Source organism: Cydia pomonella, chromosome 27 (assembly GCF_033807575.1).
Source record: "Cydia pomonella isolate Wapato2018A chromosome 27, ilCydPomo1, whole genome shotgun sequence".
NCBI lineage: Eukaryota > Metazoa > Arthropoda > Insecta > Lepidoptera > Tortricidae > Cydia > Cydia pomonella.
Window position 1 is genome coordinate 1,899,729 of NC_084729.1, and position 16,865 is coordinate 1,916,593.

The 16,865-nt window shown below is 34.8% G+C and overlaps 1 protein-coding gene and 1 long non-coding RNA gene across 2 annotated transcripts in view; both read right to left on the minus strand.

Annotated features, from left to right (window-relative positions):
- LOC133532729 (uncharacterized) overlaps positions 1–16,865 on the minus strand; it is a 227,304-nt gene that overhangs the window by 12,846 nt on the left and 197,593 nt on the right. The window lies entirely within an intron of this gene.
- The window catches only part of LOC133532725 (protein MEMO1), a 28,962-nt gene continuing 12,531 nt past the window's right edge, over positions 435–16,865 (minus strand). Inside the window, exons 7-9 of the mRNA XM_061871506.1 lie at positions 7,967–8,120; positions 6,371–6,475; positions 435–5,742 (exon numbers count right to left, since the gene is read on the minus strand). Coding sequence (XP_061727490.1) covers positions 5,605–5,742; positions 6,371–6,475; positions 7,967–8,120 — 397 coding nt within the window. The 3' untranslated portion in view covers positions 435–5,604. The remainder of the gene's footprint in view (positions 5,743–6,370; positions 6,476–7,966; positions 8,121–16,865) is intronic.

The following is a 16,865-nucleotide window of genomic DNA, read 5'->3' on the forward strand; positions in this document are numbered from 1 at the left end:
CAGCACATCGTTTACAAAGAATAGTTCATATGCAATCAAACACTGAACATTTTTAGCAATTAGACACAAAGTATCTTTTATATTTCAATTATTGTTAACGATGTGCTGATATTCTGTGAAACGGAAAACAATGATCAGGCCCTAAATCGGGACTGATCTCGGGCCCAGTATCGGCAAGTGTGAATGTAATTGGCGCTTTGACGTTTGCTTATTAAAGTGCCAATTACATCCACACTTTATCAAACCTGATATCAGATCCGATTTCCGGCCTGAGAAATAATATTTTTCCGTTTACCCAAATATCAGCACATTGTTTACAATATTTGAAATGTAAAAGATACTTATATATTATCTACGTCCGTGGTTTTTCTATGGTAGGAAATTGGTAGGAAAGGTGCTAATGGTGCACTCTGGCGGCAGAATAAAACACATGGTTATCAAACTAAATATAATTGAGACACAATGTTCAGATGATACTAAATGCTTTTGAGACCAAAAATACATCTGAGAGAATTTTGAAATTACAAAAAAATTAGATTTTGCCAAAACTATGATGATTGCGTATTACTGTCACCTTCGCTTAATAGTAGTCATATTTTATACCATACAGCTTATACATATACATATATTATACAAAAATACAAGTGAAATGTATTTATTTCATCCATCGAAGTGACACGCTTACCTACCCAAATCATATATATATATATATATATATACTTATAACGGGTTATCGTTGTTATTAACAAAAGTGAACTTCAACATGGATTCGGCCAACATTTGTATATTTATATTAGATCCGATTTTTACTCATTATTTTTTACTACAACGGCACTTTTTACGCAATTAAGTCCAGTTTTAGTAAATAACAATGACATGTGTCGGAACCCGGGTACAGACGTTCTTATGGATGGTTTTAAATTACATAGGTACCCTATCTATACCTGTGTCCATTATGAAAGTAGTTTCTGTAAAACTTTGATGTAACGTACTTTTATTTAGTTTACTAACAGAACAATGTATGTTTAGGTCACACATATGACATACAAATGCTTGCTTGGTCTCCCGCGGTACAGGCCTAGCCTAGTGCGGGGACCTCTGGAAACTCCTTTTATGTAACTATGCTATGCACCCACCCGATATCACGCCAATTCTGTATCGATTTTGTGTGCAATAAACTTATTTTTTATTTTTATAGGTACGCAAATTATCAAACTACGACAATTTGAAATAAAAACCTGCGGCAAGGTTATAAAATAACTGTTGTTGTTGTCCTGAATACCAATAAAATATACATATATATAAAAGTATTATTATCACTAGAAAGAACTTCGCAGAAATACGAATTATTTTTATTGGGCTTTTTATTCCGAATACGATGACATCATTTCAACTAGCTCGATTATTACTCATTATTGACTTCAAAAATTTACCTCATTAAGTGCCTGAATGACAACCTCATGCTTCCTTTTATAGGTTGTTTAAACTCCAACAGAACAACGAAATTTATGTATTTAATATATTAGAATGCGGCCAAACATTATTGCAACATAATTCTACGACCTACCATAAGATATATGTGGCTACTGTCATCATCTATTTGTTGCTGATTGAACGTGTACCCGTGTACCCCGGTACACGAACACGTTTATAAGATTTTATACTACGTATTGACATAGTATCTGACGTTAATACAGGAAACGTTGGTCGAATACACGCTTAGTCCATTACGATTATTGATGAATTGCATTTTAATAAATAAATATTTTAAGTTGGCGATACAGATTATTAAATTAAGTTAACCTCGATTGTGTGCGTTTCCAAAAAGACTGGTATAAGTGAAGGTTTTTATCCATTACGCACCACATTATTGACGATAAGGGGATAAAATAGCATCCTTATGGCTGTAAAACCTTATTGAAAATAAGTTAACTATTTCTTGAAAACAGACATGTTACTATTGTATGTACATCAATGCAAGAATACGATAAAAGAAAATCGCGTACAATATTACTTAAAAGAAAATTGTTCAAATTTCTACATGGATACAGATGCATTAACATTCCCAGATAGAATTATTAGTTTCTTGTACTTTAAGTGAGTTGTCAAACATGACAAAGAAAACCTATCTACTTGTGCGGAATAACTTTGAAACTAGATCCAAGTTGAGCTCTTGTAGTAGGTTCGAGAAATAAATATAAACTATAATATAGTCACTTTTGTACTAAAATAACAGTTCGACTGCCCAATCTATCTGGAGGGGCCTAGCTAAGATGACAATCGACACAATCGTGACAAACGCCAAATAGAAAGTAAAAATGTATAAAGATGACTGATATTCGAAAAGTCATGTGACTATTTAGGTTTAAAGAACTATTTCTCAAAGAAATTAACATTTTCGCTTAATGAGAAAAATTACATAAAATACGAGTATATTTATCTTGAATTACAAGAGCATCGAAAGAGCATTTTACAGTAGTAAGGTACTCACTATATTATCTCTAAAAAAACTAATATTAAGTACTGTAAAAGAGATACGGTCTAGCTGAGGTGGGGAATGTAAACGCTCCAGGTAGATTTCTTATTTTATTAGAATTTTTTATATTTTCAGCAAGATTACAGAAATATCGACTGACCCAGATGCTTGACACTTTCAGAATGAAATCGCCTGCAGATCTTTATTCCTTCATCAGGGCGATAGTTCTGAATTCAAATAATTGTTGCCAGTTATCTATCAAGAGACTGTGAAGGTTTTACATATAACTATTAAGTAAGGCAATTATTATAGGTACATGTAAATGCAACACAAGTTTAAGTCGGTATTTTGGGGTATTTTTCGGTATCAACGATTGTCATCTTGACTAGGCCCCTTATTTTGTACTAAAATGACCGCTTGATTAGTTAGACTGTAGAACAGTTGAACCGTCATTTTAGTACATACTTTGTTCAAACATAGTAAGATTCTGAATGGGCGGTACTTGTAATGTATTAACATAGGTAATTTATGATTACTATTATACTACAGCTGCCATTATGCCTAGTACATAAAAATACACAAATTAATTGAGATTTTTAGCTATCGGGAAAATACACGTTATAGAAAAGTAACTAAAGTCGTTTATATATACCAAAGAGTTATTGATTGTAATATACAGCGTACTGAAATATACAGCGTACCTAATCATTCTTTTTAAATGATGCCTTCAGTTCAGTGGGACTAATTCGCCAGTATCAAGGTATCAGGAGCTTTAAATACAACTAATATTGTACGGTTAGTATGTACAAGATAGTGTACGGTGATTTTATTAACTCTTGTAAAGCGACAGCTGGACTTTACAAGGAGCACGTGAACTACCGGCCGTTGACTCCATAATGGACGTTAAAAGCGTTTCAAAATTAATTCTCCATTCACTGCACACTACTACATTAGTTTACTGTTGAATATGCTATCGATATTACATTTTAAACAATATTAATGAGCAAAAACAACGAGGCTAACTATCAAGATAGCGCTCGAACCGGAAGTCCACAGCGTACCTAGTATTAAGTCTATGTTTTATTGTCACTATATACTCAACGTCAGCTTTTGATAACCAAAGTTAGGTATTACATAATGTGCCTACGGATCCGCACAGCGCCATTTAAGTACATCTGGAGGCCCACCACTAACATTGAAAAACTAACGTTCTCTCTCTATTACTCTGAACATTCGAGCGAACGAAAGGCATATAATGATTTTCGACATACGCCGTATACCCTCAGCAGTCAAATTCTAAGCAATTTTTAGACATTACACGTCTTATACAATCAATTAATCTTTGAAATATGTTCAAGATGTAGAGGACAAAAAAAAACAAAAAGAGGTAGAGGATATTCCGTATTTAACAGTTCAATGTTCAAATATTTTTGTGACAGTACCTAATTAAAGTAATAATTTTATGAGTGTTTTAGATTTATGTAAAAAAAAGTGTTAAAAAACATAAATTCCTAACACTATATAATATATTACTTACCATGCTAGCTTATATATAAATTCATCTTTCTTATATTATATTTTAATTATACATAATAAATGGCCAAGGACAAGGGACTAAGTTTTTTTTTATACTACGTCTGTGGGAAACAAGCATACGGCCGGCCTGATGGTAAGCAGTCTCCGTAGCCTATGGACGCCTGCAACTTACAAGTTACAAGTGCGTACATAGGACGCCTGCTACTCCAGAAGAGTTACATGCGCGTTGCCGACCCTAACACTCCGCACCCTCGTTGAACTTTGGCAACCGTACTCACCGGCAGGAACACAACACTATGAGTAAGGGAGTCTAAAAATGAGGTAAATACGAGTTCACTTTACCTATCTTGGCCATTTATTATACTTTAAAAATAATAGCGTACAGATATAGTCAGACCAAGCTAACTCTGCATCTGCACAGACTTTGCAATAACAAATTCAACAAATTGTGGGTATGTCATCATGTCATAAACGCCAAATTTGTACGAAAATATGACCCTTATAATGACAATTTGATCTATCAACGTTGGTGCAGTGTTAGCGTAGACGGACTCCAAATGTGTACACATATTTATGTTTATGAGTTTGAGTGGTAAATAGATTGTATACATTTTATAGACACCGACTAGTTGGTTACACGTGTATAGTCGTGCACAGGTACAGGTACTCTATAATAAGGGTATTTTATGTCGATATTTATTTACGTGAATGTTGAGAGAGTGACGCGACGTCTGAGTAAGCCTCAATAAGTTAATTTATGTTTAATCTCTTTCTTACAAATACATAAATTAAGGCGGATTAAGACAGACGGTTACAGTCAGAATAAGATAAGCTGGCAGCGATTTCGATAAACCAGACGATGCAAGTGTCAAGTAAACATCATAATTTCCTAAAAGTTTGACGTTTAACATAACCCGTGCACAGTGCAAAATTGCTGTCAACTTATCTTGGTTTGACTCTAATAGCTAATTGAGGCTCGTAGCGCGTTTATGACTAACGCAATTAAACACGTTTACGGGTATACACGCTACCCCGATAAACCCGTGTAACTCTAGAGCTGTCTAGATAACGTCCTCCGTTTACTATAGGACATATTCTCGAGAATGTTTCGCATACAAAGTCGAGAACGTTCTCCAGGACGGCACAACTCTGCGTGTACCCCAATGAACCGTTTACTCGAAGGCGAGATGAGAGACGCGCTGGCGTACGTGATGAACTAGACCTGCTGCCTCAGGCAATGCGAGGATTGTGCGTGTTTCGTATATTTACTCGACTGAACAAAGACTCTCCTTGCAGTAAGATTTACAAACAATGAAACTGTGACAAGAGCCTTAAACTCCTGTGTACGGATATACACATGTACCCTTATCGCTAGGTACACGTTGCGATCTCGAGAACGTTCTCCGTTTACTATGGGACATATTCTCAAGCGTTAACGTAGGACCCATACAAAATGGAGAACTTTCTTCACAACTCAACATGTAACCCAATGAACTCTACTCGAAGAAGAGCGACGCGCTGGCGTACGAAGCGGACGAGTTCTGCGGCGTACTTCCCCGTGTACACACGTGTACCCCACTATACCCGTGTACCTACTCGAAGACCAGCGACGCGCTGGCGTACGAAACGGAGGAGTCCTGCGGCGTCATACACTGTGAGGACTGCGCGTACTTCAGGAACTTTAGAGACATCTTCGGCGCGTTCGAGGAGTTCGCCAACTTCGATATGGCCTGTTGGTAGAACATTTCAAAAACTATTGAATAAAGAAAATATACTTTTTAAAAATATAGTTTTTACAAATAGTTCATTCATAACATGATAATTTACCTATGACGACCAGTTTGGTCTAGTGGGCTGCCTATGAAGCTGATGGTCCCGGGTTCAAATCCTGGTAAGGGCATTTATTCGTGCGCTGAGCATGGATATTTGTTCCTGAGTCATGGCTGTTTTCTATGTATTTATAAATATTTATATATTATATATATAGTTTTCTAAGTACCCTCAACACAAGCCTTATTGAGCTTACTGTACTTAACCGGCGGTTAACCACTAGGTACAGATCTTGTTTAACCGAACCTGTTATAATACAACTTAGTAGAGCGCATGCGTATTTTAGTTTTAATATGTAGTAGTATAGTTTACATAGTTGTATATTTAGTTTAAAATTGGCCTTGAAAGTTGCATAATTACCCTCTCCGTTGTATTATGTTAAGTTGAAATATGTATATCTCAGTAAGTGATTATTTGTAATCTTTTGAGAAATAAACATCTTAAACCATAAACCATACTGTGGGACTTAGTCAGTTTGTGTAATAATATCCTATAATATTTATTTATTTATTATATAAAAAAAATTACCTGTAGCAAGACTCCTATAGGGTGACGGCCACATATAGTGTTGCCGTACTTGTTGAGGTATTCTGTGAACGAGCGGGGGTCCATCGTCTCTATGATGTCCATACCCTGAAATACACAAAATGTTTATTTATAATATAGTTCAGTTACTTAGATACTGAGACACAACGCCCAACTTAAATAATTGAAAATAGGATCTTAAATAAATAAATAAAATATTATAGAACATTACGAGCTGAAGGTCCCGGGTTCAAATCCTGGTAAGGGCATGTATTCGTGTGATGAGCATGGATATTTGTTCCTGAGTCATGGGTGTTTTCTATGTATTTAATTATTTATAAATATTTATATATTATGTATATCGTTGTCTAAGTACCCTCAACACAAGCCTTATTGAGCTTACTGTGGGACTTAGTCAATTTGTGTAATAATGTCCTATAATATTTATTTATTTATTTACTTGATGCTCTGGCAGTGGGGGGAAACTGCAGCGTTCGGGCGTTATCGGTTCCGTTCGGCTTAACTAGGAGCAATCATTAGGGTTGGCAAAACTTTACGTACACAGCCACAGGTAAGATAATGAGTTGAATTTTGACAACCTTAAACAGCCGAAAGGGATAGTGGCATACACTAGAAAGGGACATGATTCGTCACATTGCTGTCAAACTTCGGTTTTGTAGGAAGTTTCCTTTCTATACGATAGTACTATTATTTATTCTGTGGCTCAAGTGTAGCGAAAGCGGGAGCCCCAGTTGCAGAAGTCTTTTTTTTTTATACTACGTCGGTGGCAAACAAGCATACGGCCCGCCTGATGGTAAGCAGTTTCCGTAGCCTATGTACACCTGTAACTCCAGAGGAGTTACATGCGCGTTGCCGACCCTAACAACCCTCCCTACCCTCGTTGAGCTCTGGCAACCTTAGTCACCGGCAGGAACACAACATATGAGTCTGACGATACCATGTTCTGAGGGTCTGCTGTAGAGGGCTCACTTGGGAACTCCGTTTGAATGAAGAAGCGATCGTCCTATCCTCCTACCCTCCTGAGTCCCGGTGTCCTTTTAAAAGGACAAAATCAAATTCTGAACGATAGACTCCTAAGTCCCGAAGTCCATTTAACCCTTTTCCAGGCATAGTACGATTTACCGACCACATACGCGCCAATAGAATTTCAACCTTAGCCATCCGATTTAAGGTTCAAATTAGATAGCACTTTTGGAAAATGCGACTTGTCTTCAACTGAATCATCAAAGCGGGATTTATTTGAATATCCTCCCGAGTCCCAGAGGCCTTTATAAAGGACAAATTCCAAAACATTATTTTTAACTTTCACTAAACAAGACATGGTTCCAAATTCAAAAACAAAACATCGCTTCTGGGATCCAGGAGGTTAAATTTGATTTTTTTGGGAAAACCTTGTGACTGGTGCGGCCTGGAGAAGGCTTGAGGAAAAAATAAAATAGAATTCCTAATATTACGTTTACTGTAACCTGTTGGTCGACCCACTCGATGTCAAAATCAAATCAAATTTTGAACGCCCCAATCTCCCTTTCATAAATAAAAATTAAAAAAACAAATTTCTAACATTAAGTTTGTTGTCACCTGTTTGTCCAGCCACTCGATGCTCTGGTAGAGCTGGCCGCGGGAGGAGTCCCGCCAGGTGTAGCGGAACCGGCTGCCCCAGTGGCAGAAATCAGATGATATCACGAACAGGTTCTGTGGATCCGCTAGGTAGGGGGCTAAGATGGCGCCGTATCTAGAAAAATAAAAAGAAATCTTCAGATTCATCAACACCTTATCATTTTTATTTTATTTTATTTTTTTTTATTTTTTTATTTTTTTTTTAAATTATGAATTACGAAAGCTTCGGCAAACTGAACACAGTTTTTTTGGCGAACAGTGCATTTTCAATTATTATTATTATAAGTACTTTGTGCCTTATATTAGGTATCTACAGAGTACAGAACAAAACTGCATATAATATACCTACTTATAATCTGTATCCTTAGGTATTTTAATAAAAGTAAACAAAATCTACCCTCAAATGGCTCCTTAAGGCAGTTGAGGGTAGATGAAAACATTACATGATCAAATAATGTAGGTTAAAGTCAGGTCGTTCAGTCACAGATCCAGGCAGCTTTGTATTTGGTTGGTTAACCAACAATGCCCGATTTAGAGGTCTGGAGGCCTCGGGCAATAAAGGAGTGGAGGCCCCCTAGCCCCAATTTTTTTTCCAAATAAAATGGTACATTTTTCGAAGTCTCTATTGTGGGGGCCCCTCTTTTGTGGAGGCCCGGGGCTGTAGCCCCGGTTGCCCTCCCCTAAATCCGGCCCTGTTAACCAATAAATGTTATAACTACCCGAAAATGAACAAATTGTTTGTTTACTTTTATTTAAATACCTAAAGCGAGTTTAGGTTAATTTAAACAAAATTTGCGTGAACACATAAATTGTTCAACAAGATCGGTTTTTAATACTGTACAGCTAGCATGTGTACCTACTTCATCTCATCAATCAATAACCGATGGTCCCGGGTTCAAATCCTGGTAAGGGCATTTATTCGTGTGATGAGCATGGATATTTGTTCCTGAGTCATGGGTATTTTCAATGTATTTAAGTATTATATATATCGTTATCTAAATACCCACAACACACGCCTTATTGAGCTTACTGTGGGACTTAGTCAATTTGTGTAATAATGTCCTATAATATTTGTTTAATATTATTTATTATGGGGAGCCTATCCAAACAATCGCTCACATCGTAGAGAAATGTCCTAAGAGGCGGTTTGCCGGAGGCATGCAAGACCTGATTGCCCTCACAGCAGATGCAAGGGATTGGCTGCTCAATTTAGATTTAAAACTATAATTATATGTATATTTCTTTTTTTTTTTTTGTAAATCTTCATTCAGGAAAAGCCATACGATATAATATATAATTATTATTATTTTGTTTATTTTGTCATACGTCGCTCCATCATCCATCAATCCAATATCAGATCCATCCGTCGCATCTTATGAGTCCTCAGAACCGAGCTTTCTCCATACAAACGTAGTGACGCTCTCATTCTAAAACGACTAACTAGATTGCTCTGAAACTTTGTACTTACAATAGGATAAGGTATATTAGTGTAGGAAATAAAGGTAGTGGACCCCGCTGTAATTCCTCTGCCAGAAAAAACTTTACAGTATGATAAAGTATCAATAAATAAAAAGTATTGTCTTAATTTCCAACGAATAATAATAATAGGATTTAAGTAAATACCTAAAGTATTAAATCGTTAATATCTTTTTACGGAAAAATGCTCCGTTTAAACTTTCTTCACCAGACATATTCATGTAACGTATTACAACAATATATGAAATATCCAAAAAAATATCCCAGCAGAAATACCAATATTAATAAAATATAATTTTTGAACGTGACTTGGACCGGAAAATTACTCCATCTAATTTTTTCACTGAAATGCCATTTTATTGCCGTTTTATAGCTACAAAATGAAAATCTAAAAAAAAATCCATGGAACTATACTATTTTCAGAAATTGCCTTTTTACTCGCTGTGAAAAATTTCTCTATCCATTTTATTTATTGAATTAAGATCACAGTTTTATTTCCATCCAACTATAAAAACATCCAAAAAAATAACGAGCGTATTAAAAACTTAACATATCGGGAGCAGTGTGTAGGGAGCGGGGTGTACAAGCGGGGTGCGGGAGCGGTACCGGCCGCCGCCAGCGCGCGCGCCGCGCCTGCCCGGCGCGGCGGTGGCAGCTTGCTACTTCTCTATTCATTCGCGTATCGCCTAGATGCATAGGTTACTGTTTTTAAAAATATTGCTGCATGTTTCTTTTTTGACCTGCCTAATGCCTGCCTGTCTGTGTAGTACCTACCGTAAGTATAGTCTCTACCGTACCTACAAATGAAGTATGCGATGTGTCTAATTTAAATATTTATATTCTTAAATTCAATTTATTCAATTCGAGTCGTACGTATTAGGCCACCAAACGAAGGAAAAAACGGGGAAATAATTCGTTTATAAGCGAATTTTGACATAGTTGTAGATAAATAACATACTGAAAGTACTGATAGATGGGGGTGGCGCTATTGTGTACGGGGGAGGGAGGGTTTAAATGTCCCTTTTTTAGTTTATCTTAAATAACTCGTGAACGGTGGCCCATATCAAAAAATGATCTATCACGCAAATCATCTATATAACATTTCCTACAAGAAAAATTCAGTACACTTTTTACTAGGATCAATATTTAAAAAGATATTAAAGCGAGAAAATTAATTAAAATCAATTTTCTGGTCCATTTTTCTATATTTTCGTAAACGGTGGCAATTAGCAATAAACGCTGTAAAATGTAAATAATCTACACAAAACTTCTACAAAAAAGATTCAGTACACTTTGTGAAAGGATCAATATTTAAAAAGATATTAAAAAGGGAAAGTTAATAAAACCAATTCTAAAGTTCATTTTCTTTAGTTTTCGTAAATAATTTGTAAAGTATGACCCATAGCAAAAAAAATGTCTTATACATAAATATATAAGTAACATAAAATTTTCTATAAGAAATATCTAGCACACTTTTCGCTAGGATGAATATTTAAAAAGATACTAATGCGGGAATGTTAATAATAATCAATTTTAAAAACCCTTTTTAGTTTTCGTAAGTAACTCGTAAACGGTAGCCCGTAGCAAAACACATTCTTATACATAAAGAATGCACATAATATTTCCTACAAAAAATAATTCGATCACTTTTCTCTAGGATCAATATTTAAGAAGATATTATAGGGGGTAAATCAATTCATAGGTACTTTTTTAGTTGTTCGTAAATAACTCTTAAACGGTGCTCCAGTGCAATAAGAATGTTAAACATAAATACTTAACATAAAATTTTCTGGAAAAAAGATTTCTTACACTTTTTCTTTTGGATCAATATTATTGAGATATTAAACGGCGAAAGTTAATTTTAATCAATTCTGCACATTATTTGTGTTTCTCGCTTTAAAAGCTTAATAAATATTGATCTTAGGGAAAAGTGTTCCGCATGTCTTTTGTAGAATTTTTTATTATAATTGTTTATATACACATATATATTTTTTGCTATAGGTCATACTTTACAAATTATTTACGAAAAACTAAAAAAAGAGACCTGAGGATTCATTGTAAGTAACTTTGCTCCTCTTTGACTAAAAAACCGGACAAGTGCGAGTCGGACTCGCCCACCGAGGTTTCCGTAATTTTTAGTATTTGTTGTTATAGCGGCAACAGAAATACATATAAATATAAATATTTCTGTCATAGCATGCCAAACTATAATTCTAAACGTAACCAGCGACAATGATATCGCTCGGAGCGCACGTGAGACAATTGCATCGACGCGGCTGCTAGCTTTAAATGGCCCTTTTTTAGTTTATCTTAAATAACTCGTAAACGGTGGCCCATATCAAAAAATGTTCTTTCACGCAAATCATCTAAATAAAATTTCGTACAAGAAAAATTCAGTCCACTTTTTCACTAGGATCAATATTTAAAAATATATATTAAAGCGGGAAAGTTAATTAAAATCAATTTTATGGTCCATTTTTCTATATTTTCGTAAACGGTGGCAATTAGCATAAAACGCTGTAAAATGTAAATGATCTACACAAAACTTTCTACAAAAAAGATTCAGTACCCTTTGTGAAAGGATCAATATTTAAAAAGATAAGAGAGGGAAAGTTAATAAAACCAATTCCAAGGTTCCTTTTCTTTAGTTTTCGTAAATGATTTCTAAAGTATGACCCGTAGCAAAAAAATGTCTCATACATAAATAAGTAACATAAAATTTTCAATAAGAAATATGTAGCACACTTTTCGCTAGGATGAATATTTAAAAAGATACTAAAGCGAAAAATAGGGAAAAATGTTCCGCATGTCTTTTGTAGAAATTTTTATTATAATTGTTTATATATATTTTTTTTTTTGCTATAGGTCATAATACTTTACAAAATTATTTACGAAAAACTAAAAAAGAGACCTGAGGATTAATTCTAAGTAACTTTGCCCCTCTGACTAAAAAAAACCCAACAAGTGCGAGTCGGACTCGCCCACCGAGGGTTCCGTACTTTTTAGTATTTGTTGTTATAGCGGCATCATCTGTGAAAATTTCAACTGTATATCACGGTTCATGAAATACAGCCTGGTGACAGACGGACGGACGGACAGCGCAGTCTTATTAATAGAGTCCCGTTTTACCCTTTGGGTACGGAACCCTAAAAAGGACCTGGAAACTGATTATAATGAATTTTAATATCTCATTAAATATTGATCCTAGCGAAAAAATTTACGGAACTTTTGTTCTACAAAATTACATTTCTATTATTAATGTATAAAGAACTTTTTGCATTGGGCCACTGTTTACGAGTTATTTACGAAAAACAAAAAAAATGAGGGACTTAATTAATAAATTATTAATAATTTAATTAAAAGATAGATAGATAGATAAATCATTTATTTGGCAGCTGCAAAAACACACAATATAAAGTTTAAATCATCATAAAGTACAAAAATTATTACAGGAACAAAATAAAAATAGCACAAAAGAAAATTGAGACAACAAAATAGGCATAATTAATAAACAATAAAATAAAATAAAAGTACCTACCTACATACTGTGTGCGTTGCAGCAGGACAAAAGGGTCACGGCTCAGTGATACTCTTCACTCTTTCGAGTAAAGCACTGGTTTTCTGCCGGAACCCAGGTCACAGCAGATGTATAAAATGAGGGTATGTGTGTGTTACATGTTTATAATATATAAGTCGTATGTGATAATAAATAAGTCAGCAAGGGTGTGAACAGTGTGTCTGCCTGCCATCTCCACCATGTTAGATTCTGAAATCTGCGACCAAAAAGCCGTATGGAATACCAGCGGTTTGTTTATCGAGGAGAATCTTTTTAAAACTATGTTTAAATGATTTTTTGGACTTCAGCTCTCTCAAAGGCGGGGGTATATCATTCCAGCATTTGGTCGCAAGATAACGGAAACAACCGGTAAAGGCAATTGTCCTATGAGGATGTACTTCTAAAAGGCAACGTCGAGTAGATCTTGTGCCGTGTCGAGTGTGAAAAGAAGAAATATTAATTTTCGAGTGAAGATACATGGGTGACTTGTAATTTATAACACCGAAGAGAAGACAGGCAAGGTGTAAATGTCTGCGTGATACCATATTCAAAGTCGAAGACTTGTTCAAAAACGGCGTGATATGGCTCCTTGGAGGAATTGTGTAGCAATATCGATGACACGCATTTTGAACTCGCTGTATTAGTCGACGAGTTTTTTGTTGCAGACGAGGCCCGTACACAACATCGCCGTAGTTCAACTTTGACAGTATGAGCGATTCGCATAAGGTCAAGCGAACTTTTTCGTTTAGAAGGTTTCTTACTTGATACAAAATTTTCAGTCTAAAAAAACAAGATTTGGCTAACTCTGCTACGTGTTTTTCAAACCTTAACTGGTTGTCCATTATTATACCAAGATTTCTAGCCTCTTCTACTCGCTCTATCAATGAGCCTCTAATATTTAGTTGAGGGCTACCGTCTAAGATTCGAGAAATTTGAGTTTTACTTCCCATAATCATAAACTTTGATTTAGTAGGGTTTAGTAACAGACTGTTTTGTTCAGCCCAAGCGGAAATACTTTCGAGATCTTCATTAATTTTATTGATTGACTCAGCAAAGTCACTAGGACGGGCCGAGTAGTACATCTGAACATCATCCGCATACAAGTGATATTGACAATGTTTAATAACGTTAACAATGTCCGCGCTATAAATAATAAAGAGTAAAGGACCCAGAATGGAGCCTTGTGGGACTCCGCGATTTAGGGGTCTAGAGTCAGACACCAATAAAGTGCCATCGTTTTTAGCTATTTTAACCGACTGCATACGACCAGCAAGATAACTCCTAAACCACGAAAGTGACCGTAAGTCTACACCATAATAGATCAATTTAGATAGAAGCAAGTCTATATTTATACAGTCAAAAGCACGAGAAAAATCCAACAACACTAAGCAAGTACCCTTGCTTGAGTCTTGGCCATAAATAATATTGTCAACAACGTCAATAAGGGCAGTTACTGTCCCCATACCCCTACGAAAACCTGACTGTAATTGAGGCAGGATATTGTTGTTTTCTACATAATACTTCCAAAAGTAAATTGTTTGTGATTTACTTTCCCCCTTTAATATTGTTTTAAATATTGATCCTGGAGAAAAGTGTTCTGTATGTTTTTTGTTGGAAATATTATGTTAATTATTTATGTATAAGAACCTGTTTTGTTATGAGCTGCCGTTTAAGAGTTATTTACGAAAAACTAAGAAGTGACTTTAAAATTGATTAGTATAAATATTCCCTCTTTAGTATCTTTTTAAATGTTGATCCTAGCGAAAAGTTTCATATATCTTTCCTGTAGAAAAAAATATGGTTAATATTTATGTATGAGAGATTTTTTGCTATGGATCATACTTTACAAATTATTTACGAAAAACGAAAGAAAAGGAACCTTAGGATTGATTTTAATTGACTTTCCCCCTTTAATATCTTTTTAAATATTGATACTTTCAAAAAGTTTACTGAATCTTTTTTGTAAAAAAAAAATGTGTAAATTATTTACGTTTTACAAGGTTTTTGCTATTTACGGGTTATTCACGAAAATATAGTAAAATGAACCATAAAATTGTTTTTAACTGACTTTCCCGCTTTAATATTTTTTAAATGTTGATCCTAGCGAAAAAGTGCACTGAATCTTTCGATTAGGCAATTTTATATATATTATTTACGTTAAAGAACATTTTTTGCTATGGGCCACCGTTTATGAGTTATTTAAGAAAAACTGAAAAAAGGGACCTTTAAACCTTCCTTCAGCTTATAGTACAAGTTTCATCAAAACTGGTTCAGTAGTTTTAAAGATCTCGACGGTTAAGTTTTAAGATATCGCAATTTATTAACGATAAGCATACAATAAGTAGGTAATCTTTATTACGTGGCAAAAATTCTAGAACCTAGTTGTTTTTGACGTCGGTTGTTATTAACGTCTTTAGCGTGATATTATTCTAATCAATGTTATATAAAACTGCGTAAGTATATATTATTCGGTACAAAGAAAACGCAAAAATCACTGTAAAGACTCACACATCAGTGACAACGACAACTCCCTTCTTAAGTGTGGACTGCGGGTCACGCGGTCGGGTCGTACTAGTAGCACAAGGACACTAATCTGCACTTAACTGCTAAAGGAAGACGGTACATTATTGCGTAACCGCGGGATGGATTTATCTTCGCTTCAAAAATTTCGGTGTTCTGGATGATATTTCTTTTGGATATTTTGAATTTAAGTGTATACGTGACTACTTAGTATATATTTAAAAAGAATACAGGCTGAGAAATTTTGCACTCTCAGTTTTTAATTGTTGTAAAATACATACATTTGGGTATGTATTTATTTTGGATATTCTTACCCACTACGCCAAATTATATTCTAAGATCATATAAGAAGAAAAAAATTACAGAGCAATTTTCCGATGAAAATGAGCGTCAAAAAAAGGAATTATCATTTAAAAGAAATCACATGTTTGACAAAAATTTTAGATTTTTTTCTAGTATTACATACTGATACAAATAACTTATTTGGTAAAAAAAATTTGGACAGAGGAATTACTCGGTTAAAAATATAAACAGATTTATATTTTTACGTATAAATACCTAACTTAGAAGTGTTTTTTTTTTTGGATATTTATATGTTAGTTTCGACTCATACTATGCAATAACCAAGCAAAATTTCATCGACTGAGAAATTAATGCATGGGTCTCCATACAACGACTTGCTTCATTTCCTACACTATATCTAGTCCTGTAATAAGTTTATGTAGCTTCAGATACAGCTAATTTAAGTTTTTCATACAAAACTTGTTTTTGCTCTATTTCGTTTGTTATATAAGCTGTAGCCATATAAACTAGTTACAGGCATAGATATACCTCATGTCATTGTATGTGCAGTTCATTATAATCCAACACGTAGTTTTAAAATAAGAACGAAACTCTGTTTGTATGGGAAGGTGAAATTCGGCTGAACTTGCTGAGGACTCTTAAGCTTATATTTAATTTTTCCTTTTGGAGCCTTGCTTTGTTAAATAAAAGTTGAAAATAGTTTATTACAAACGAGCACTTTCGATCCTAATAGGTAATAAACTATCCTAATATACTGTTTCCATTCCGTTACCATTTTTCATAGACTTTAAAAGCAAGTGGAAACCGATTAAATTTCTTGGTGCAAAACCTTTAAATTTCGGTTTCGTTCGTAAAACCGTTATTATTAAACCAGTTTTTATGAGAACATTTACATAAAGTTCTTGTCAGGTTAACCGGTTTAGAACAAAAATGTTTACGCGGCACACCGCCGGCCGGCCGGCCGTCTCGTCGCTCGTCGAATAAACCGGTTTATTTAGGTTACAA